The sequence below is a fragment of the Protopterus annectens genome, chromosome 14.part0, assembly GCF_019279795.1.
Source record: "Protopterus annectens isolate FY-2018-M chromosome 14.part0, PAN1.0, whole genome shotgun sequence".
Lineage (NCBI taxonomy): Eukaryota > Metazoa > Chordata > Ceratodontiformes > Protopteridae > Protopterus > Protopterus annectens.
The window spans coordinates 48,529,971-48,554,966 of record NC_056748.1 but is presented as its reverse complement, the minus strand read 5'-3'; the positions used below and the strand labels follow the sequence as shown (position 1 = coordinate 48,554,966).

The following is a 24,996-nucleotide window of genomic DNA, read 5'->3' as shown; positions in this document are numbered from 1 at the left end:
TTAAATAATGTCATTGTATAATAGCAATAACCCACGTCTGGGTGTGGGTAATGCTAGATTTACCCACGGTTGGCTTTGTCTGGACACTCGGGTTTCGCCCTCGTGACCAAACCACACTAACCGTGGGTAAATCTAGCATTACCCACACCCAGACATGGGTTATTGCTTAATTATACCATATATGGAAATAAAAATGTTTATGAGTTGCAGCCTGTCTCAGTGGACTTAAAGTATAACTTTTTCATCAGTGGGGTTATAGAACAACTCCCCTATGTCAGACTCATAAAATACAATATGAAAAAGTACCATAGTTGTTAAGAGGGATGCTCTGCCCCAAACTAATTAAATAGGGAATAATTATAGTCACAGCACTTAACCACTAAGCCATCTGAGCTGTTATGCCAGCTAAGTGAAAACTAAAGAACGATTCTCTTTTACTGGAGTAATACAATGTTCTCAAATGTATGAGTTTTAATAAACGGCATGATATAAGAAAAGCACTTCAACTATTGAAAAGGTTGTAATCAAAACAAAGTAAAAAGAGTGTAACTCTACTATCTAAATCAAATATAAAGGAAAATTCCTCTCTTCCTGTTGCATTACATTATTCTCAGACAGTACTTTATCTGATGTATGTGATCACAGAATACAAAACAGTTTATAAAGCACAGTGAAAGATCTGCCTGTCGTATCTCCAATACATACTGATCAAGTCTCTTTAAGTCTTCTATATTACTGTGCAAGGGAACCATCTTGTATACACTGCCCAGAACAGTTTCCATTGTTTATCTCTTACATACTGTACAAATATAGTTTACAACACTTTCTACAACCTATAAGCACAGCATGCAGTTTACTATTCTATATCTCATGCATCCCCTGAAAGTAAATACAACCATAGTCAGCACACCAATTAAAACATTTTATCCTACAATTTTCAGTGATATTTTGACATATCCACCTCTTTATCAATCAATGTGTATTCAAGTGCAAATGTTAATTTCCTCAAACCATTAGGTCCATCATAGAGTACACATAAACAATCTCCCTTTTTCACCATAAATCATCCAAATTTTGTTTTGTTTACTAGTCCTACTCTCCTGTTTTTACATCACAGATTCCGTTTCCTTCCTTCTTCCACTGCCCACTCACCATTCACACTTTCCCCAGATTCCACATCTCTGTGTCTAAAACTACATCAGCTGTTAGGTGCTTTTACTTATGTAACTAGAAAGGAGTTTCACCTGCACCTATCATTATCACAAGAACATGTAGATGGTTTAAATAATTGAAAAAAAATCTAACTAAACATTACCTTGCCATCATCAAAATGATCCTATCATAGGTTCATAGGTTGGTACTGGGCTATCTGCCAGAAGGCATATATTAGCCCAGCCATGTTGTGCAGTATTCACCGCCCCTTTAGTAGTTCCCTAGACCCTTGTACTAGCAGCTAGTACCCTTGGCCCCTATCTAGTAGTGCTGTTGGTGTGATGCCTGGTGTGAACTTTCTGTTACCCATCCACTCATCAAGGTTCCTCTTGAAGAGTGATAGTGAGGGGCTCTGTCTTATGTAGATCGGGACCCTCTTCCATAGTAAGGGAAGTCTCTGCGAAGGGAATCTATCCCTCCAGCATGTTCTATTCATTGTTGTGTTGAGGTTTATATCCCTAGAGCGTGTAGCTCGAGTAGATTTGGTTTTGCTAAGATGGAGCATGTTCAACAATTCTGGGTTGGACATGGCTCTGTACGTTAGACAGAGATCGCCTCTGAGAAAGCGGTATGCAGCAGAGAACAGTCTTAGCTTTTTTAATCATGCTGCATAGGGCAACTGTTTGAGGCCAGTAATCCTCTTGGTTAGGTACTTCTGTGGTCCCTCCAGCTGCTGTAGATGCCTAGCCAGGTACATTCCAATTGGTGCATTGTACTCAATAATGGGTCTGATGAGGGAAGAGTAGAGGGGCACCATTACATCCTTAGATCTTGATGCGAACCCTTTCGTGATCAGATGGGTCACATAGAAGGATTTTCTAACCACTTTGGCAACATGGTTATCAAAGGAAAGCTGACTATCTACTTGGGTCCCCTAGATCCCTTATTTCTTCTTCATATTTCAGGGGATTACCTCCTATGTTGTTGTTTGCAGGTACTCTGTTTTTTCCAAAGGAGATTACTACGCATTTTTTTGCATTTAGCTTGAGACCATGGCTTTGACACCATGCATCAGTCTCATTTAGGCCTTTCTGGAGGATCTCCATGTCTCTATCATCTGCTCTATCAGCAGATGTTCCCCAAAAACCCAGGACCTGTATTACTGGCACTAAAAATTACCATTGTTCACAAATGGGTAACATGTTTAAAGGCTGTTAATAAGAAGCAGGAGCATTAATCATAAATGAGCTGCCATAGAAATATAGATTATTAGTGAAGAATCTCACATAAGATTACCTGTAACAAGGCAAGAGAAATGCATTTGTCCCTGTAACTACATCAGGGCTGTGTACAGTATACATGGGGATGTCGGGTCTGGAATCAGGAAGAAAGGAAAGTGGGGTCTACTATTAATCAGAAATAATCTATTGATATATTTCAGCTATCTAAAATTATGCTTTCTATTGATGAGTCACCAAAATGGCTTAAGGCTATCATTAGACAAACACTACTACAAACTAGAACTGTCTGTATTCCCAGAGCCTCTTCATTCACATTGCTGGAACATGGGCTAAGTGATGTTTCCATCGGGTTCTTATATAGTCAAATGTTTAGATGAGAGGAAGGCACAATATCAAGATGAAAAATGTGAACTGTAAAACAGTGAACAGAACAGAGCCAAAACATCTAAATAAATTAAACACTTATTTTTTGCAGGGGGAGGCAAGCCCCTCTACGTCTCCATAACCCTTGCTAATTTGCACCATGGTGCATAGAGGAGAAATACCCTGATCGCTGCTGTGCTGCAGTCCCGACAGTAATAGTCTTGTCCTTTTTCAATATCATGGCTCCATTACATTAATTTGACCATTTAATTATATAATAGAACCCACAGCATACCACTCAACCTCTTAGCACAAGAAATCTTGACAAAGGCTGAGATAACAAGGGAACATCATCATCATCATCTTTCGGCTGTTCCCGTTAGGGGTCGCCACAGTGGATCATCTGTTTCCATTTCTTCCTGTCCTCTGCATCTTGCTCTGTCACACCAACCACCTACATGTCCTCTCTCACCACATCCATAAACCTTATCTTAGGCCTTCCTCTTTTCCTGTTACCTGGTAGCTTCATCCTTAGCATCTTTTTTCCAATATACTCAGCATCCCTCCTCAGCACATGTCCAAACCAATGTAATCTTGCCTCTCTGGCTTTGTCTCCAAACCTTCCAGCCTGGGTTGACCCTTTAATATACTTATTCCTAATCCTGTCCACCCTCATCACACCCATTGCAAATCTTAACATCTTTAACTCTGACACATCCAGCTCTAACTCCTGCCTTTTTGTCAATGCCACTGTCTCCAACCCATGTAACATAGCTGGTCTCACTACCCCTTGGTAGACCTTCCCTTTCACTCTTACTGGTACTCGTCTGTCACAAATCACTCCTGACACTCTTCTCCACCCACTCCATTCTGCCTGTACTCTCTTCTTTGCCTCTCACTACAGATCACAATGTCATCTGCAAACATCATAGTCCATGGGGACTCATGTCTGATCTCGTCTGTCAACCTGTCCATCACCATTGCAAATAAGAAAGGGCTCAGAGCTGATCCTTGATATAATCCCACCTGCACCTTAAACGCATCCGTCACTGCCACCGCAGACCTTACCGCTGTCACACTACTCCTGTACATATCCTGTACCACTCTTACATACTTCTCTGACACTCCCAACTTCCTCATACAATACCACAACTCCTCTCTAGGCACCCTGTCATATGCTTTCTCTAAGTCTACAAAAACACAATGCAACTCCTTCTGTCCTTCTCTGTACTTCTTCATCAACACTCTCAGAGCAAACATAGTGCTCTTGTAAACTTAGAAAGTTGCTAGAATAACAGTATTTGTCTTAGTGTGCATTTTTCTGAAGGATATGAAGTCTGAAACTCAAATGTATGCCATTATTTAATTACTTCAGTCCTCAGATCATCTCAGTGATTTGCCTGAAAACCAAAGGTTTTATTAGGAACAGGCCAAAAAATATGAGACAAAAATCTCGACATTCTGCAAAAATCTGGACAGTTGACAGCTATGACTCCCTGGTAGTTCTTGATTACAGTAACTTTTACAGTACAACTAATCCCAGCATAGCTGTATTCTGTTTTATCAGCTGTTAGTAATGCAAGATATCTTTTCCCTAGTCACTCACAGACAGCAAAGGTGCCAAATTTGCCCTTGCCATAGAGGTGATGGTAATACCCTGATGTGACAGATAGGGACAATACCTATACAAATGGAAAAGGAATCAGTCCAGTGAACAGCTACATCAAACTTACATACAACTCAGAAAAGAATGGAAAGTAGCAGTTAGTACTGGTTAATCTGCTTACCCTGGGATCAAACACCTAACACTAATAGCCAGTGTTGAACAGTTCTGAAAAAACAGGGACAAACTTTACAAGAAACATCACCAATTCTGCCCATTTAACTTTGTTTTCAGCAAAATCTTATTTTATTACAAAATATAGAAACTTCCTTATTATAGTTTTGGAAACAGTTATAAAATAAAACTAGAACTCATAAAATTGCCAGATGAAGGTCACTATAACTCCTCCCAAAACTATTCAACAGCTGCCATCTGTCCCACATTCTTTTTCAGAGGCATTTCCATAAACGAGATCAAAGATCTAAGTATCAAACATCCTGATGTCATTACTGAAAGCATCTTTGCTAACTTCTTCCAAGGATTACAGACCAATTGCCAACCTTTGTTTCCTTACTACAATTTTGGAAAAGATGCCATCTGAACAGATAGATCACAGTATAAACATCTGTGAACTTGTGTGTGATGTGTAGTACACATTCCTAGAGGGTTTTAGTACTATCACTGTACTTTATTCAGTATGTAACACCAAATACTGCAACATGAATTAGGGTTCCCTTACAGCTTGAATTTTTATAGACTTGACCTGGACCTTTGAGACAATTTACCACAGAATACTTTTAAACAAAATCAGTAAGTTCGGTTTCAACAGACTCACCATAACTTGACTAAAAATACCTTATGGGTACGACCTTCCAGATGTGTTCAGAATCAAACTTCCAGGTATGTATGTTCACAATCAGTTCTATCAAGTGTAGGTATCTGTGTTAGTCAGGTTGTACAATGCTTAGTTTGGGGGCCATTGCAGTTTTCACATTTTGTGAATGATGTAACACTGGATTTTCTCTCTCTTAATATAATAATGTATGTAGATGACATTCTGCTCACTGACTCTGATGGGACAATTTCCAGTCCTCAACAAAAGGTGCAGGAAAGTTTTACAAGACTGTATAAATGGCCCCACGAGGAACAAATTGACCATAAATATGAAGTCAGCAGTAATACTGTTGCCACTCCCAGACCAAACCTACTTTAGTCACCTCCTTGACACTGAAGGATTCCTAAAATAATTAAATTCCCAGTGTCATGCAACAGATACCTCAGCCTCATCTTAGATGCATCTTTAACTTTTAAATCACACACAGAAACTACAATTATCAAAGTATTAGCCCAACTGAAACTCTGCAAGGATTAGTCCACCATCTGGATCCTATCACTTGCCAAACCCTCACCAGGAAGGTATTGATCTCTAAGTTGCAGTGTGGCCTTCCACTCCATTTCAAATACTCACATACTTCAGCTGGCTTTGAACAAACTGTGCTGCTTTGTTCACTTATCAGACCCACAAATAGGTTAATAGGTGTGTACTAGGCTATTGGCCCTGGAGCCTTTACAAGCCTAGTCCATAGGATTACCCTGACATTGTGCCACCCGACTTTAGTTCCTAATGCCTCAAGTAGAGCCACTGGAGTGATCCCCGAGGTGAACTTTCTATTTCCCATCCATTCACCATGATTTCTCTTGAAGAGGGTCAGCAATGTGCTCTGCTTGACATGTATGGGAAGTCTGTTCCATAGCATGGGCAGTCTCTGGGTTATGAACCTGTCCCTCCAGCACATTCTGTTGATTGTGGTAATGAGGTTAAAGTCTCTGGAGTGTGTGGTGCAGAGGGATTGGGATTTCTTTAGATGTAGCATTTCTAACAGAGCTAGGTCAAACATGGCTTTGTAAGTCAAGCAGAGATCGCCTCTAAATAGGCAATATGAGACAGAAAATAGTTGGAGATTTTGAGTCTGTCCATATAGGACAAGTGTTTAAGGCCTAGAATCCTCTTTGTGAGGTACGTTTGTGGCCTCTCCAGTTGTTGCAGGTGTCTAGTGAGGTACATGCCAAATGGGGCATTGTACGCGATGATTGGCCTAATGTGGGAAGAGTATAGGGAGACAATGACCCCTTTCTTCCTGGATGCAAAACCCTTAGTAATGATATGTGCCGCATAGAAGGACTTTCTGACCACAGTGGCAATGTGGTGGCCAAAAGAGAGGTTGCTGTCAACCTGTGTTCCCAGATCTCTTATAATGCCTTCTGTGTTCAGTGGACTACCATCGATGTGATAATTCATGGGAACCAGATTTTTCCCAAAGGGGATGATGACACATTTTTTGGTATTGAGCTTAAGGCCATGGTTCTGTCACCAGTCATTGGTCTCAGTGAGGCCTTTCTGTAGGATGTCAACATCACTTGGGGAGTCAATAATGGCTCCCAACTTGCAATCGTCTGTGAACTTTGTCAGAGTCCCTTCGTGTTGGCCTGGACTTCTGAGAAGTAGATACCAAACAGGAGAGGACCCAGGTCTGATCCCTGTGGGACTTCATTTGTGACTGGTTGGCAGTCTGACTTGGAGTCAACTACTTTCACACTGTGGGTTCTATCTGTGAGCCAGTTTGCAACCAACCTAGTGATATAGGGGTTGATGCCTAGCTGAGTGAGTTTTTCTTTGATTCCTGAGTGGGGAATGGTATCAAAGGCCTTGGCCAGATCAAGGTAGGCTGTATGAACCACCTTACCTTCATCCACAGCTCTGGTGACTCACACAAAGAAGTCGACCAGGTTGAGCAGGTATGATCTACCCTTCACAAAACCAAACTGTGCGGGATCCAGGATTTGGAGATTCCCTATATCCTTGTTTATTAGGACCATGATGATGCGTTCTGTAGCTTTGCATATCAGACTTGTCAGGCTAATGGGGCAATAGTGTCCAGGGTCTGTAGTCATTCCTCCTTTGTGGAGAGAGATGACTATAGCAGTGCACCATTAGGTAGGGACAAAGCCTGAGCTGAGGTTGTGATTGAACAGGGCACACAGGTGAGGTGCCAGTTCACTCTGTAGTTCATGTAGAACACAGCCAGGGATATTGTCAGGTCCCATAGAAGCTGTATTCTTGGCCTTGGACAGTGCTGTTTTAACCTGGCAGCAGTAATACTGGGTGCCTGATAATCTACTGGTATTGTGATTGGTCCTTTCGGGGGAGGAGGGTTAAAGTTGGCACTGAATCTGTTGGCCAGTACATTGGCAGTATCTGTTGGCTCTGTGTAGGAGGTACCATTGTGCAGCAGCTCAGAGCCAATCTGGGTATTGCCATGGAGATTCTTTACATAACTATAGAAGGCCTTGTGGTTGTCTTTACTATCTGCTGCAATCCTGTTTTCAAATCTAGCTTTAGAGGATTTGATGAGGGATCTTAACTTTTTGTTGAGGCTGATAAGGGAGTTTTTCCAGTCTTGGGAATACACCTTATTCTGCATCAGTTTCCTCCTTCTGTTGTAGAGTTTGTTTATGGCAGGGGACCACCAGATTGGCTTCCTTTTTTTGGAAGAGAGTGTCTTGGTTCTATTGGGTATGGCGAGATCCATGCATTTGTGTACATGTTCATACAGTGCTTTGGTGTATGTTTCAACAGTCATGCAGCTATTCTGCATTTGCATGGGTACCGTGAAGTTAGCCACCTCTGTTTTTAGGAGCCCAAATTTAGCTTTGGAGAGGTTTTTCATGGTGGTTACCTATGGGGGTGGGTTGTGGATTTCCAAGGTGATTAGTTTGTGGTCGGATCTAACCAGGGAGGAGTTGACTATTGGTGTAGAGCAACAATCGCCCATGTTGGTAATGACCAGTTCAAGGATGTTGTTACCTCTAATGGGGGTAAGAATGAGCTGGGCCAGGGCATTGGAATTAGTGAATTCCAGGAAACGCTGGGCAAGTATATTGGTACATGAGTAGTTTTCCCAGTTGATGGAAGGGTAGTTGAAGTCACCCAGTATGAGTGTGTTAGGTTGGACCCTAATATTCTCCAGGGTGCTTATGAACATGGAGTGTGAGTCTTGGAACATGGTTGGGGACCTATAATAGGCTACGACCTGAATCGCTGCACCTGAAGTATCTCTGATGTGTTATGTTGGGCTACCAGTCTGGAGGTGTGTACATCCTTTATGAATATGGAAATAACACCGCCATTGGAGCTTCGGACCAAGTTCTGGGTCCGAAAGGTGTGGAATGAGTTATAGCCTGGTAGTGCAGGGGTGCTTTCTGCTGCCTTGAACCAGGTCTCTGTTACAGCACAGATGATGATGTTCTGCATTTTAAGGAGTGCTTTGAGCGAGTGCATTTTGAGAATTAGACTTCTAGCATTGAGCAGCATGACCTTCAGATTGCATTTGTTTGTAGCTGTTACAGTGGTAATTTGGCCTTTAGAACACCGCCTAAAAAAGGCACTATAGGGGTGGCAAGAGCCTTGGCCAGTATCAGGAAGCCCAGGGGTGACAGATGCAGGCCATCTCTGGCAAAGCATCGAGGTCTGTCAGTCATGTCATCCCAGGCAGACAGATACTGGATCCCCTTAGAATGACACCAGAAACTTAGCCAATTGTTGAAATCAGTCATTTTCTGCTTGTACTGTGGAATAATTCTGGGTGATGGTAGGATGCTGCTCAGGGTTAGGGTCATACCCGCCTGGGCTACATAATCCGAGAGCTCCTCCATGTCTCTATTCATGTAGTCCAGGGAGGTATGTCTCAGGTCATTCACACTCACATGTAGAATGACAAAGTCAAATTTGTACCTGTTGTTGAGGGACCTGAGTGTGTGTATTACTTGGTGGATCCTGGCACCTGAAAGGTAGCTGACTGTTACTTTCTCCTTATTCAACCTAGTGAGTGGGACATCAGTGTGGCTCACTATCAAGTCACCTATGACTAGTGTGCTGGGCATGCTTTTTTGCCTTAGGGGCTTTGGTTAAGTGGCACACTGTTTAGGAGAGTTATGTGTCTTAGGATTAGTGTTATGTTGTGGTGCTCGAGTGTGTTTCTGCCTTGGAGGTCTCCGCTGTTTGGGTAGATTTTTATTGACAGCCTCTGCAAAGGTGGGTGTGTGGTTTGTGTTTTTATGTGAAGGCAGTGCCAGTGTGTGTTCTGGAGGGCTGTGTTCCATGTGGTGTGGTGCAAGTATTGACCTTCTTCTCTTGACCAGCTATTCTGGTCTTGGCTGGAGAGGGCATGGCTTCCAATTTGCGTATATAAGTGCATCTCTCCCAAGTCTGAGTGTTGGGAGATAAGTGGAGTTGGTTGTCGGTGTACATGAGGCAGTTGCGACATTGCCTCAAGATGCCCAAGTTTACCACGTTAATAAGAGAAAGCACAGGGAACTGATGTTTAGACATGCCTGGAGGGGTGGGCATTAATAATAAGTACTGGAGCTGTTTCCTTGTAGAGAATTTAGTGCTGGTAGCACTTTTGTGTGCTACAATAATTGCTACAAGTAGTCTGGTATGGTAAAGTGCTAGACTAATAAGCTGGGCCAGAAACCACTCCTCTTGTGGTAGATAGGCTACCTAGTGCTTACCACTCCCACTGATAAGCTAGAAGGCTTCCCTCCAACACAGAAAGGCTTGGGGGGCTCAGAAGCTTACCAACAGTCCTGGATACAGCAAATCTGTATCTGGACTAGACTAGTTACAGGAAAGGCAGGATGCAAGCTTAGAATTTTTTTTTACAGAAAAGCAGCTAAAACAGCACTAAAAACAATTCAAGTACAGTGCAAGCTAGCACACTTAAATGTGTAGCAATATTAAAGTAAATACAGTTTAAATACATGCAGTTTGTTCAAACTGTATTCTGAATTGAATTCAGTTATTGTTTTATTCAACTCTGAACAGTTAAAAAGTGCCAAAAATACACTTATCAGCTGAGAAGCACACTCAGTCAGAACACAAGGAGATTTTAGCAAAGTTTTTTTTTTTTTAATAAAGTGGAAAGGGAGAAAGGAGAAACAGAAGGTAATTCAAGGTTAAGCACTTAAGTGGGTTGGCCTTCTCAAATGTTCTCTTTGTATTAGGTAGAATGAGCTAATGGCACTAGAGTGGTATAGAGCTGAACAGATGGGACTGGTAGGAGTGTCTGAAATCAAAATATGATCTCACTGTACTCGGTTGTGTGAGCAAATGAGATGGACCCAGGAGGAGTGTTCAAACACAAATTTACAGGAGGGGAAGTCAATTCCAAAGCCATCAAGATTAATACCACAACAAGAACAGGGAAGGAGGGTGGGAAACTAACTGCAGAGAGACCACAATATTCAGTGAAACAAATAAATAAATAAACAGAAAAATAAAATGCAATGCTGTCTTTAACACAATATTCAATGAAACAAATAAATAAACAGAAAAATAAAATGCAGTAAGCATCTAAAAAGGTTTCTCTGGCTTTCCAGTTCAAAGAAGAGTTATTCTCCTCCTCAAATATCGCTGCTGTTCACCTATTTCAGGAATGTGATGGCTAAAGACTAGTAGTGTTGTTGTCTCATAAGATCTATATCTCCTGTCAGTCGGAATAGATTTGTTCCCTCAGGAATACTTCAGCAGCTACCATCTTATTGCATATGCCTCTCTTTGGTCTAGCAGTTGGTAAAAAATTCCTTCATGAAAATGGGATCTGCCACACTGAACCCCCTTCCAAAAGATATAGGAAATTGGCTAACTTTAAAAGACTTTAGGAATGAATTAAAAGTGCACCTATTTCAGGAATGTGATGGCTTAAGAAATAATGGCTAGAATGGCTTAACTATTTAAACTTTGCGAGAAAGACACTGCCAAGCTAGCGTCTTCACTGTATAATATGTTTAATACCTTAACCCCCCTAAAGTGGAGGCCCATGGGATACATGCAAATGACCCCTTAAGGACATAGCCTTATCTGGGATATTTTGCAGGCACTGTATATACACTGTATATACTCTGTCACATATCATCTACTCCGAGGCGATCTCTGCTTAACATACAAGGCCATGTCAAACCCAGAGCTGTTGGACATGCTACACTTAAAGAAATCCCAATCCCTCAGAGCCACACGTTCCAGGGATCTAAACCTTGTCATCACAATAAACAAAACATGCTGGAGGGATAGGTTCCTGACCCAGAGACTCCCCAGACTCTGGAGTAGACTGCCCATACATGTCAAGCAGAGCGCCTCTTTGGCCCTCTTCAAAAGGAACTTTGATGATTGGATGGGATAAAGGAAATTCACCCCTGGGATCACGTCAGTCGCCCTGCTAGACAGGGGTCCAGGAAAGTAAATAGTGTGGGAAGAAGTAGCCAGGGAATTGTTATGGCTAGGCTTGTATAGACCCTAGGGCCGATAGCCTAGTACCAACCTATGAACCTATGTAATGTTTATGGACATCAGGCTTGATTTTAAGCTCTCTGTCTCAGTAGTATAGCCAAACAATCCATTTATGCTGTACTGACGAGGTCATAAAAAAAAAGGCAGACACGTGCATGTCTGCAGATAATGAACTTTGGTTTTATTGGCCTGAATGTGCTTATAATGGCTTAAAAAAGTAAAAAGAAAAGTCGTGTTCAGAAGCCATGTAGCTGAAACACTGTTATGTCCTTAAGGGGTCATCTGCATATATCCCATGGGCCTCCACTACATGAGGTTTACGCTATTATATATATTGAAGACTTTAGCTTGGATGGGTCTTTCTTGCAGTTTTTACTGAATGGTTTGTCTGCGTGACCCTTTTACCCTTGGGTTTTAGCTATTTAAGCGTTTCATAACTTCACCCTCTAGGGAATACAATTGTGTTTTTCATTCTGACTTCACTCTGAATGTTGTAAAGATGTTGGAACACAGTTTTGCTTTGTCATCTTGTCCATGTGTAAATTTCATAAATTAAAGTATTGTACATATGAAAATATCTAAAACAGACAACAAAGCAAGCTGTTCACTTCTTACTTGCTTGGATTTCATTGTGTACATCATGTATACTCTACAATATCTATTTCTTTCTTTATTTGTGCAGCATTTTTATTCCTTTGGACTTTATCCTATAAACTGGATGTATTATGCATGCTTCTTTTTTTCTGTCTCTTTAATGAACGCTGTTGTTTCACGTTCCCTGTTTTTGCTTCATTCACACACTGAGCATTGTTGCAGCTTTCAGCCCAGGTTGTATCTGAAACGTGTCAACTGACCAGTCAACCTACTCATTTTGCAAACAGAAATAAAAAAAGTAAGTAAATAGATGTTTAATAGAGGCAGGGGTCAAAAACAATAATAAGTTATTAAATCTACAAAACTGCATTTCATGCACAAACATTTTATTGCCAGATGACAGTTCCATGCTGTCTTTGTATTGCATTATTATTCCTTTCTGTTTTTTTTTTTTATTTCAGGTTTTGCTGACATTTCTTGCCATGAGAGGGGTTCGGCATTTTCAGTGGATCCTGATTAACCCCTACTCATTAGAGATGGGGGAAAAGCTGCTTATTCCATCTATTTGTTTCAGTTTCCACTCTGTCCTGAGTCTGTGGGCTTACAGCAATGCTCGTTTGTCCCCGTTTACCTTCATACAGAGGTTTACACCATTAGGAAGCCTGCTGCTGGTGCAACTGTATCCCATCAAGCAAAGGCCACCATTAGGGATCTCCATTGTTGTAATCCTTGTCACTGTCTGCTCCATTATTCCAGGTAATACATATTTTATAAACAGCCACAAGTTATGGGTAAATGATTTGTTCATACTCTGCTGCTAAAAGTGTTATAAAACAGTTGCATATAGGAACAGAGCAAACTGTAGAGTAAATCTGTATGGAACAACAGGCATGAAAAAGCAAAATTTCATATGCAATACATTTCTGAGCCTATGTATTGTGTTTATACATGAACACACACACACACACACACACACACACACACACACACACACACGTGTGTGTGTGTGTGTGTGTGTGTGTGTGTGTGTGTGTGTGTGTGTGGGTGTGTGTGTCAGGGCTAGCCGTTCAGTAATGTAAACATTGACTCTAGGTGATCTGGTTACATTGGTTAATGTTGATATGACACCCCAAACATATATATATATATATATATATATATATATATATATATATATATATATATATATATATATATATATATCAGTGGTCTATAGCCAGTGTTGTCCTAGTTACTTATAAAACTAATAACTTACTATTAGTAGTTACTTTTCAGTGAAAGTTATATATTACTATTACTTATTACTTTTCTATTTACTATTACTAGTTACTAACTAAAGTAATGCATTACTTTTACATAAGTATAGTTTATCAGTTATAATATTGAGATTTACACAAGTAAGCGCATGTATACAAGTGTTTATTAAAGTTGTATATACAGTGTTACAATGATGATGAATAGCATTTAATAGTTGAAAAACTGCAGACTAGTCTTTATAGCTGGGTGGCACAGCAGTACAGCAGTGCAGCAGTTAGCATTGTCACCTCACAGCAAAAGGTTCTCCGGTTCGATCCTCAGCTGGGTGCCTTTTGTGCGGAGTCTGCATGTCCTCCCTGTGGTCACGTGGGCTGGTTTCCTCCCATGTTACAAAGACATGCTCTAGGTGGATTGGACACTCTAAATTGGCCCTAGGCATGAGTGCGTGCATGTATGTGCCCTCTGTGGAAGGTTGGGTGCCAGGCTGGCAACTCAAGACCATAAAACTCCACTGCCAATCCTGAGCGGACAGGTGATCCGCTATGGCGACCCCTAACCGGGAAAAGCCGAAAGAAGAAGAAGAATCTAGTTATATTACTAGTTACTAGAAATTGTAATATATTACTCTCATCACTGTCTATAGCCTCAATAAGCTCCATTGGGCATAAGTGCTGAAGTCATAAGTGAGGTAAACGAGGTTCCAAGCGGCTGTGCAAGACATGGTTGATAACGAGATGGTGGCCATGCTTGATTATGTATAATTAATCATATGAGATGTTGATAGTTCACCTTAAGTCTCAGAGAAAAGCCTAGTTTACACGATAGCATTAAAAAGAGGTGATCATTACAATTAGATAATGGATAGAAGACGAAACAAAACTCTGCCGGAGAACAAACATTCGCCAAAAGGCAATTAATGGAAGAAGAACGACCAGTAAAAAAGAAGTCCATGGCTTCTTATCAACAAATTAAACCACCATGATGCATAGACAGCAAAAAATGACCACCTGTTTGCTAACCGTACTAAATATTGCTGGGTCACGACTAGCAAGGGTACAAATAACAATAAAAAAAAAAAAAAGATGAATGAATACCTCTCTGCACCTCCTAAGAATCTAGTTAGTTGTTTTTGTGGACAGCAGTTTTTGCTCTAGATACTTTTTTCCACTAATAGTTAAAAAAAATTAAACTACAGTAACAGAAATTACATGGACCTTCCATTTCCCTTTTCCTCACTAACCACAGATTTAAAAAGGCTGCAGTTAACGTTTGAAAGAAGTAAATAAATAAATAAAACTGGAAGCAAAGCTCTCTTCACCCAAGACTGGACTAGACAGTCAAGAGGAGAAGGTAAACACTTGCACCACACCACACTCAGCACATAGTCCCTCAAAACCTACACCACCAAAACACACTCATAGAAACACAAAACACACACCTACATTCACGGAGGCTCTCAGTAAAAACCTGCCCAGGCAACAGGGACCTCCAAAGCAGAAACACAAGCAACCTCCACCCACCAACACAACTCAAATGACACATAGCCCACAAACTCAGTGTGCCACTCAACCACAGCCGATAAGGCATAACAACGTACCCAACACTCTAGTCATAGGTGACTCTATAGTCAGGCACACTGATGTTCCACTCACCAGGCTAAACAAGGAGAAAGTTACTGTCAGCTGCCTGTCAGGTGCCAGGATCCGCCACATAACTGATGCACTCAGGTCACTCCACAACAAGTACAAATATGACTCTGTCATTGTCCATGTTGGTGTGAATGACCTGAGATGTACCTCCTTGTACTACATGAAAAGGGACATGGAGGAGCTGTCCGATCTTGTAGCCTAGGCAGGTATGACCCTAGCCCTGAGTAGCATCCTGCCATCACCCAGAATGATACCACAGTACAAGGACAAAATGATTGACTTCAACAATTGGCTAAGCTTCTGGTGTCATTCTAAGGGGATCCAGTATCTGTCTGCCTGGGAAGACATGATCGACAATCCACGATGCTTTGCCAGAGATGTCCTGCACTTGTCGCCCCTGGGATTCCGGATACTGGCTAAGGCTCTAGCCACCCCTATAGTGCCTTTTTTAGGCAAGGTTCAAATGACAAATTCACCACCCTAACAGGTACAGGCAAGAAGAATCTGAGGGTATTGCTACTCAATGCTAGAAGTCTAAACCTCAAAATGCACTCTCTCAAGGCATTCCTTAAAATGGAGAACATTGACATCTGTGCAGTGACAGAGACCTGGTTCAAGGCTCCAGAGAGTACCCCTGCATTACCAGGCTATAATTCATACCACACCTTTCGGCCACCTAACCTGGACCGAAACACTAAAGGTGGAGGCGTGTCCATATTCATTAAGGATATCCACACCTCCAGGCTAGTTGCTCAGCATAATGCATCTGAGATTATCCAAGTGCAACTAACTCTGGGCAAGACCGCAATCTTAATTGTAGCTTGCTACAGATCCCCCACCATGCCCCAGGATTCCCACTCCTCATTTCTTAATACACTGGAAAATATTAGGGTACAACCTAACACCCTAATAATGGGCGATTTCAACTACCTACCATTAACTGGGAAAACTACTCATGTACCAACTCTTGTGCTCAACGTTTTCTGGAATTCATAAATTCCAATGTCATGGATCAACTTATCCACACCCCCACCAGGGGCAGCAATATCCTAGACCTGGTTATTACCAACATGGGCAACCAGTGCTCCACACCAGAGGTCAATTCCTTGTTGGTCAGATCCGACCATAAGCTAATTACCCTAGACATCCACATCCCTCCCCCACCCCCCATTAGGGAAACCACAGTAAAACATTTCTCCAAAGCCAACTTCACGCTTCTTAAGACAGAAGTGGCAAACTTCATGACACCCATGCTGACGGACAATAGAGGTATGACTGCTGAATCCTACACAAATGCACTTTATAAGCACTTACATGAGTGTATGGATCATGCAGTCCCTAACAGAACCAAGATGCTATCCTCCAAAAAAAGGAAGCCAATCTGGTGGTCCCCTGCCATAAACAAACTCTACAACAGAAGAAAGAAACTGTTGCAAAAAAGAGGAAAATCCCACAATTGGAGAAACTCCCTGGTCAGCTTCAGTAAGAAGCTGAGATTCCTCATAAAATCCTCCAAAGCTAGTTATGAAAACAAAATCGCCACTGATTCTAAAGACAACCACAAAGCATTCTGTAGCTATGTCAAGAATCTCAATGGCAACACTCAGATCTGCTCTGAGTTACAGCACAATGGCATTAAATATACAGAACCAATGGATATTGCCAACATCCTGGCAGATAGGTTCAGTGCTAACTTTACCCCTCTGTCATCCCCTAAAGGGCCCATCTCTGTACCAGAAGAATGCAAAGTTCCTATAATCACGGCTGCACAGGTAAAAAACACACTATCCAAAGCCAAGAACACAGCATCCATGGGACCTGACGACATCCCAGGCTGTATTCTACATGAACTACAGAACGAACTGGCACCCCACCTAAGTACCATGTTCAATCATAGCCTCACCTCAGGCTATGTGCCCACTGAATGGCGCACAGTGACAGTTATCCCACTCCACAAAGGGGGAGCCACCACAGACCCCAGAAACTACTGCCCCATTAGCCTAACGAGCCTGGTCTTCAAGGCTGTGGAGCGTATCATCAATGACATTGGTAATCTCCAAACTCAGGACCCCACCCAGTTCGGGTTTGTAAAAGGCAGATCATGTCTCCTAAACCTGATAGACTTCTTTGAAGCAGTCACCAAAGCCATAGATGAGAGTAAGGTGGTTCACACAGCCTATCTAGATCTCGCCAAGGCTTTTGACACCATCCCCCACTCTGGAATTATAGATAAACTAGGTATAAATCCCTATGTCACAAGATGGGTTGCCAACTGGCTCACTGACAGAACCCACACTGTGAAAGTAGCAGACTCCAAATCCATTCTCAGACCAGTGACAAGTGGAGTACCACAAGGTTCAGTCCTGGGTCCTCACCTGTTTGGTATCTACTTCGCTGAAGTACAGGCCAACACAGAAGGTCTTTGGCTAACAAAGTTCGCAGATGACTGCAAACTTGGAGCCATAATCAAAACTCCAAAAGATGTGGACATCCTACAAAAGGGCCTTGCTGAGACAGACGCCTGGTGTCAAAGCCATGGCCTCAAGCTCAATGCCAAAAAGTGCATTGTCATTCCTTTTGGTAAAAACTCAGTACCCATGAACTACCACATAGGTGGTAGTCTACTTAACACCGAACGTGTGATAAGAGACCTTGGGACACAGGTGGACAGTAGTCTCTCCTTTGATAATCACATCACCACAGTAGTCAGGAAATCCTTCTATGTGGCACACCTCATCACAAAAGGTTTCTCATCCAGGAAAAAAGAGGTCATTGTTCCCCTCTACTCGTCACTCATTAGACCCATTATAGAGTACAATGCCCCTTTTGGTATGTACCTCACAAGACATCTACAACAACTGGAAAGGCCACAGAAATACCTCACAAAGAGGATTACTGGCCTCAAAGAGATGCCCTATGCAGACCGTCTCAAAAAACTTCAGCTTTACTCCATTGCATATCGCCTACTCAGAGGCGATCTCTGCCTAACACACAAAGCTATGTCAAACCCAGAGCTTTTAGACATGCTCCACTTAAAGAAATCCCAATCCCTACAAGCTACACGCTCTAGGGACCTAAACCTCGTCACCACAATAAACAGAACATGCTGGAGGGATAGATTCCTGTCCCAGAGACTTCCCATACTCTGGAACCAACTACCTATCTATATCAAACAAAGCTCTTCATTAGCACTGTTCAAGAAAAATCTTGATGATTGGATTGGAGATAGGAAATTCACCACGGGGATCACTTCTGTGGCTCTGCTCGACAGTGGCACAGGAAAATAATTTTCTTGGGTGGCGAAAGCCAGAGTACCTTTGGCTAGGCTTATATAGGCCTTAGGGCCAATAGCCTAGTACCTACCTATGAACCTGTGAACTTATAAAACAGAAGTAACAAATTAAATGTACAGCATATGTGTGCATCTGTCTGAGTACGTGTGTGCCTGTCACTCTGTATATTTCTGTGTGTATATGAGCATATGAGTTTCTGTATATGTGAGAGATGCTTTGTCTGTCTGCATCTGTATGTGTATGTGTGTGTGTGTGTGTGTGTGTGTGTGTGTGTGTGTGTGTGTGTGTGTGTGTGTGTGTGTGTGTGTGTAAGGAATTGTGTCTGTATCAGTCTGTGAGCATATATGTGAGGCTGTGTCTATATGTATGTGCGTGTTTGTGACTGTCAGTGACTGACTATATATTTTTGTGTGTATGTGTGTGTGTGTGTGCATTTAGACATTATTAAATGGTTATATAATTTGTATTTTGGATCTAAAATGCTTCAACAACAATTACATATCCTACAACAACTTTGAAACATTAGGGAGATGAACTATTTAGATTAAAAATATAAAAATATATGCATATGGGAAATACAAAACATTTCAAGAAATACCTATTATCTTAGTGCAATAATGCCCCGTACAGTGGACATTACAGAGAAGTAATGGACTTTCTAAGAGTAAAGTACCTTCCCCCTGAAGTTTCAGTCCTCACAATGCCCACTGATGATCCCCATTAACTCCCTATAATGCCTGTCCCACCAGGCATTATTGCTTAATGACCACACATACACTGTTACAGTATGTAGTGGTAAATGTCAATAAAAATGAGAAAAGGCACTTCATCCTGATATTTCTGTTAATAACAGCTGTCCCCAGACCTAACTGCTGCCAGTAAGAACACACATATATCTGGGAGATTAAGGTAGCAGTTTAGTCGATCCCTCACATACTGTGAATGACTTAGTTCATGGTCAGCCATTGTATATACATGTATCCAGTCTGAAAATTTAGAAAAATACTGTGTAAAAAATATCAGAATTAATGTTTGTGTACTTAGCTAATTAAAATATGTAAAAATATTAGTGTAAATGAAACAAAGAAACCATTAATTTTGAAGGTAGTTGCAGTATGTTGATCAGCATTGGCACTTTTACTGCACTTGCTCTGTTTAGTTTTATTCTTCTTTGGAAAATTGGTTTTGGTATTTTTGCCCATTTATAGTGTCACAGCATAACTAGTGTGGATATAAAACACAACTAATGTTATTCATTTTATTCTGTACAACCTCTGCACTTAGAATACTGTTCTGTCATCTTTTGCTTTAAAGGAGTTGGCATTTATTTGTGAAGAAATAAGAAATAGCCATGGGTATTTTATACCCCAAGCAGGCTCAAAATAACTTTTTCTTAGGTAGATTACAAATGTTGGAGGTATAATGGTGAAGAAAGAAATAATTGAAAACATATGTTTTGGGAGTGTAATGAGTTGGCAGACTTTAAAAATTCCCTACAGTCTATTCTTTCAGAAGTAATGCGTGAGGCAATAGGTGTAACTAAGGAAATTATTATTTTTTGAGCTGGGATATAGGATGATTTCAGTTGCCTAGACACAGGGCCAGATTCAGTAAAGCCTACACTAAGTGTGCACAATATGTATTCAATAAAATTCTTATTGCATTTTTTGTGTTTCCAGTCACTCAGAAAGATTAAACTAAGTGTACATGTCATCTGCACTTTGTGGTAAACCTTTATGAATCCCTGTCAATATTTAAAGTTGCAAGAATATCAGTAGGAAAACCAAAATTGGAAGGAAGAAGGTGTGTTATGTCTGTGTTGTCCGTTCACTCAGAACATTGTACACTTAGTGTAGGCCCATAGAAGGCCTTGTTGAGTTTAATTCTGGCAGCTGCCAAAACAAAAGAAATGAAAATGAAACTGTAAACCAACTGTACTTGAAGTCATGAATATTGAGATAAACAAAATGGAAGTCGATCTTTAGAAAAGGGTAGGCGCAAACTACACAGAAAAAATGGAAGTTGTGGGAACAATACATGCAGAACAATGTTTTGGAGGAGGAGAGAGGTTTAAGGGCAGGTAGGAATAAAGCAATTTATGTAATGTTGGTTTCATGGTAGTTGTACGAAAGAATATATATGATGTAAAGTGTTTGTAACTGGGAACATATTAATACGGTTTATTTTCTGGGTTCTTATTACACGATCGTAAATCCCTTTAGGCGAATACGAAGATGTCGTACTGTATTGCGCAAAGTACGTAAACCCCGAACAGTCAAAACCGCGAATTTCAAAATGTTGATTTGTTTTGGTTGGCCTGTCTCTGGTACAGCTCTGTAAGGTAAATGTGCGATAAATAGGACTTTAGGGTTATGATTTGAGTTAAGGTAAGTGCATAGATAGGTACTGTATGTAAGAGTTAGTGTAGTGTTAGGTGTAGGGTTTTTTTAAGTGTATGTATGTGTATTATTTATTTTGTTTAGGTGTATGTCTACAGGGGATGTGTGCGGTAGTTACGGACCTTAAGGTTAGGGAGGGGTTAAGGAGAGTGCATAGATAGTTCTGTTTGTGGGGTTTAGTGTAGTGTTGGAGATAGGATTTTGGTGATTTAGTTTAGGTTAGAAGTAGGGTTTGTTTAGTGCATGTATGTGGTTTATTTATTTTGTTTGGGTAGGTAGTATGTAGCGGGTGGTGGGGTTGGCCGACTATGACAGTTCAATTTTTTTTTTCGCAGTTTAGTGCGTTCGGGATTTTCGCGGTTCGCGGTATAGGGGTTGATGTTTTGGTATTCGCACATAGGGTTTTTCACTTTACTAATATAGACCCTTATTTTCTTTTATATAAATGTATGTTTTCCTATGTCTTACGTGATAATTCAGTAAAGGTGTTAAAAAAAGAAATATGAAATAATGGCTGGGATTCATGGGTAAGTGTTGTGTAGACCAAGGGGACTCATTATGTGAAGCAGCTGACTGTTAAGATATGCATTCACCATCGTGTTTGTATCACCAACACTCTGTGTATTGCCTTTGCACATGGTAATTAGCACTGCGCCATGTGCTGCTTGTGTATAAACCCGGCCAGTGACTTTTCTATCTTTGTTGATCATTATATATTATATTATTATATGTTATAGTAATATTATATATTATTAAAACAGATCTAGTCAAACTTGAAGCCTGCTATCATAAAAATTGCCAAATTCGCCACACACCTACCACATAGATCCCATCACTGTTCTGCCCTTTGCCAACTATAATGGCTAGAATTACCTAACCTCTTACCCCTCAATCAAACTGCAACTGCCCACATCATTGTACACCAACCTGATAAATGTCCAGCACTCCAAAATACTGTTTAGCCCTACTCAAATAATAGAAATGCCTACTAAAAGTCATTAAATCAAATAACACTTTTGTCAGTTCTCTTTACTCCCATACTATCTCAAAGCCTAGAACTCTATCCCCCAAAACATCTTTAACATCACCAACCCACCCAAGTTTAAGCAGCTTCTCAGATCACACTTAAGTGATAAATGGCTTTGCTCATGCACTAGCCTGGCTAACAGAAACAGATACTCCTTTTTTATTCATTGCTCTTTACTCTATCTCTCATGTATTCATGTATTGTCATGTACCTGTAAAACAGATCTTTTCTCTCTGTTCTACCCCTTCTCATCCATTTGCCCCCTTTCACCACTTTCTAACGACTACCACCGTCTTCTCCTCCTTCATCTCTACCTTTCAACAAGTCGCTTTGCATCTAAAGCTATTTATTCATTTTCTGTTCTCTTTGTATTCTGCATACACTGTATGGTAAAGTTGCTTTCCTTTTTTGTATAGTCTTGGCTGGTTACATTCATTTTGCACCCTTGACCATGGATCCCCATGGCCTAGGTCTCACTTATAATTATTGGAAATATCAAGTCTGCAAACTCTGCATGATGTAGTTATGGAATCTGATATTCAATATTGTATTGTTAATTTACTGTTACTTGGAGGTTTTTTCACTGGGCTTCCACTGAAAATGGGCTAATAGCCCAATCAGACCTCCCTGGTTAACAAATGTTAAATAAAATAAATATGATTGTGTTTCTCTGTATGAAATGCCATTAATCTCTGATATATTTATTTGTTTTATTGATCATTTTGTTGACCAGCTTAGTCCTACTAGGCTAGTAGCCTCTTTTCGGGGGAAGATCTGAGGTATTATTTGTACTACTAGGGGAAATCTGGCCAGGGCTTTGAAGAATTTCCCCTACTGTTTTCGATAGGTACCATGGGATCTTTCATAGCCACCTGAGGTATTATTTGTACTACTAGGGGAAATCTGGCCAGGGCTTTGAAGAATTTCCCCTACTGTTTTCGATAGGTACCATGGGATCTTTCATATCCACCTGAGGTACCACTAGCTCAGGAAGATGGGGCCTTGGTTTAACATTTCCTCTAAAATATGAAATGTTGAGCAACAGTTTAATTTATAATAGACCATTATCTTTTTCTTTCTATTGTTCAGTGTGCTATTTTTAGTTCTGAAGTTACTTGGCATTGAATGTACTATGACTATTTGTTAACGTGAAGTAATTACACCTAAGAGGTTCCTATACCTTCCCATCTGTGTTACTACCACAAGTTAACAACTGGTAACAGCTTCTACATGCATGAGAAGCAGGCAGGAGATATTTAATTTGCATTAAGGTCAAAGGGAGGCCCAAACCACAAGGATGCTGGAATGATAATACTAAATAAGAAGCATGTATTGTTTAAATTTCAGCACCTTACACTATATAAGGTATGTACATGCTGCTGCTAGGAGGAATTGACAACATTTCTTGGTGTTGCTGGGGAACAACATTGAGAGCTTGCATGGCCAGCATCGTCTGAGTATCTGCTTCAGATGTCCCACAGCAGAAATTCATTTAAGGTTTTGGCAACATCCCACTATTATAATAATCAAAGCCAGCCTTAGATCAATAGGACCCCACTCCTACAGTCAGTCCCTCACTTGGCTATGTCAGTATCATTATATCTTTTGTGATCTACAGGATTTGTCTGAGAGACATTACAGCAAAGCACAATACATGTTCCTACTGGTAGTCTTACTTCTGCAGTAGCTTTGAGCATTGTTACTGCAGTATACTACATTTCCCACCATGCAACAGGGTTTTCAGTCCCAAACTGAGGTTGGATTGGTGTATTCTTCCAGTTACTGTCACACAGGATAATCAGTCCATTTTTTTTAAGACTGATCATGGCACTACATTTTGTTATGTTTTTCTTGCAAATGTGGAATTTATGATTAACTGCTAATGAATCCGTCCATCCATGAATTTGATTGCAAAAGTAACAGCGGAATCTGCGGAGTAGTCTTCTTCATGAAGTATGAAAACAAGCACTACAAAGCATGCACCCCCCCCATACAATAATGCAATGTGACTTCAGCACTACAAAGCATGCACCCCCCCCATACAATAATGCAATGTGACTTTCAGCACTTCAAAGCATGCACCCTCCCATACAATAATGCAATGTGACTTTCAGCACTACAAAGCATGCTCCCCCCATACAATAATGCAATGTGACTTTCAGCACTGCAAAGCATGCACCCCCCATACAATAATGCAATGTGACTTTCAGCAATACAAAGCATGCACCCCTCCATACAGTAATGCAATGTGACTTCTTAGCATCAGGACTTGTGATAGAATGTTAACATTTCAGTTTTACATACTTGTTGTTGTAGCAGGAACAAAATTATCTCAGCAAAGTAAAATGTGATGAGCGCATGTGTGTTCAGTGAAAGGAGGCAATAGTAGATGGAAAAACTATTCCACTTGGCTAAAAGATGGAAATCTGTAACAGAAGCAGCATGACTTATAAAGGTGCTGCGAGGATACCACAGTTTCAGAGACACCTATGAAATGGGGCAAAGAAAGGAGGAAACAAAGACAGAAAATGGTTGGACTGGACTAGGGAGGATTTTTTTGGGAGCAGTGTATTGTACAAAGCTGATTATACTGGGGGGAGTTTGTATGTTCTCCCTGTATCAGTGTGTGTTTCTTTAAGGCATTCTGGTTTCCTCTCTCCTGCCAAAATCTGCTGCTTAGTGGCGACTCTAAATTATCCCTGCATGTGTCTTTACTGATGCCCTTATGGCCTAGGCTATGGTTGGAAATGATCTGTAGTCATTAGTCTGCTTAACCTTTAACAAATAATTAAATAAAAACTCAGAAATAGTTGTGAGTGGGGTGATGTATGAGCAATGTTATTCCTAAGCACTGGCCCATGATGATGATGATTATTATTAAGCATTCTGAGGTAGTTCAATAGTTTTATGTGGTTTTGTAGAAAAACATACTGATGGTGACAAGGTTTGAGAACAAACTTGGCAAGGGATTCCAACAATTTGGAAAAGATGCAGGAGGTAATTAGAAACCCATGAAGGAAGAAAGAGGTAATATGAGGAGAAGAATGCCTTATGAAACTTAGAAAATGTTCAT

General features: G+C 40.8%; 1 protein-coding gene across 2 annotated transcripts in view; it reads left to right on the top strand.

Annotated features, from left to right (window-relative positions):
• RUFY2 (RUN and FYVE domain containing 2) overlaps positions 1 to 24,996 on the top strand; it is a 2,497,315-nt gene that overhangs the window by 672,140 nt on the left and 1,800,179 nt on the right. For both annotated transcript variants that reach the window (XM_044055761.1, XM_044055763.1), the window contains one exon: positions 12,760 to 13,054. In XM_044055761.1, the coding sequence (XP_043911696.1) occupies positions 12,760 to 13,054 (295 nt within the window). The remainder of the gene's footprint in view (positions 1 to 12,759; positions 13,055 to 24,996) is intronic.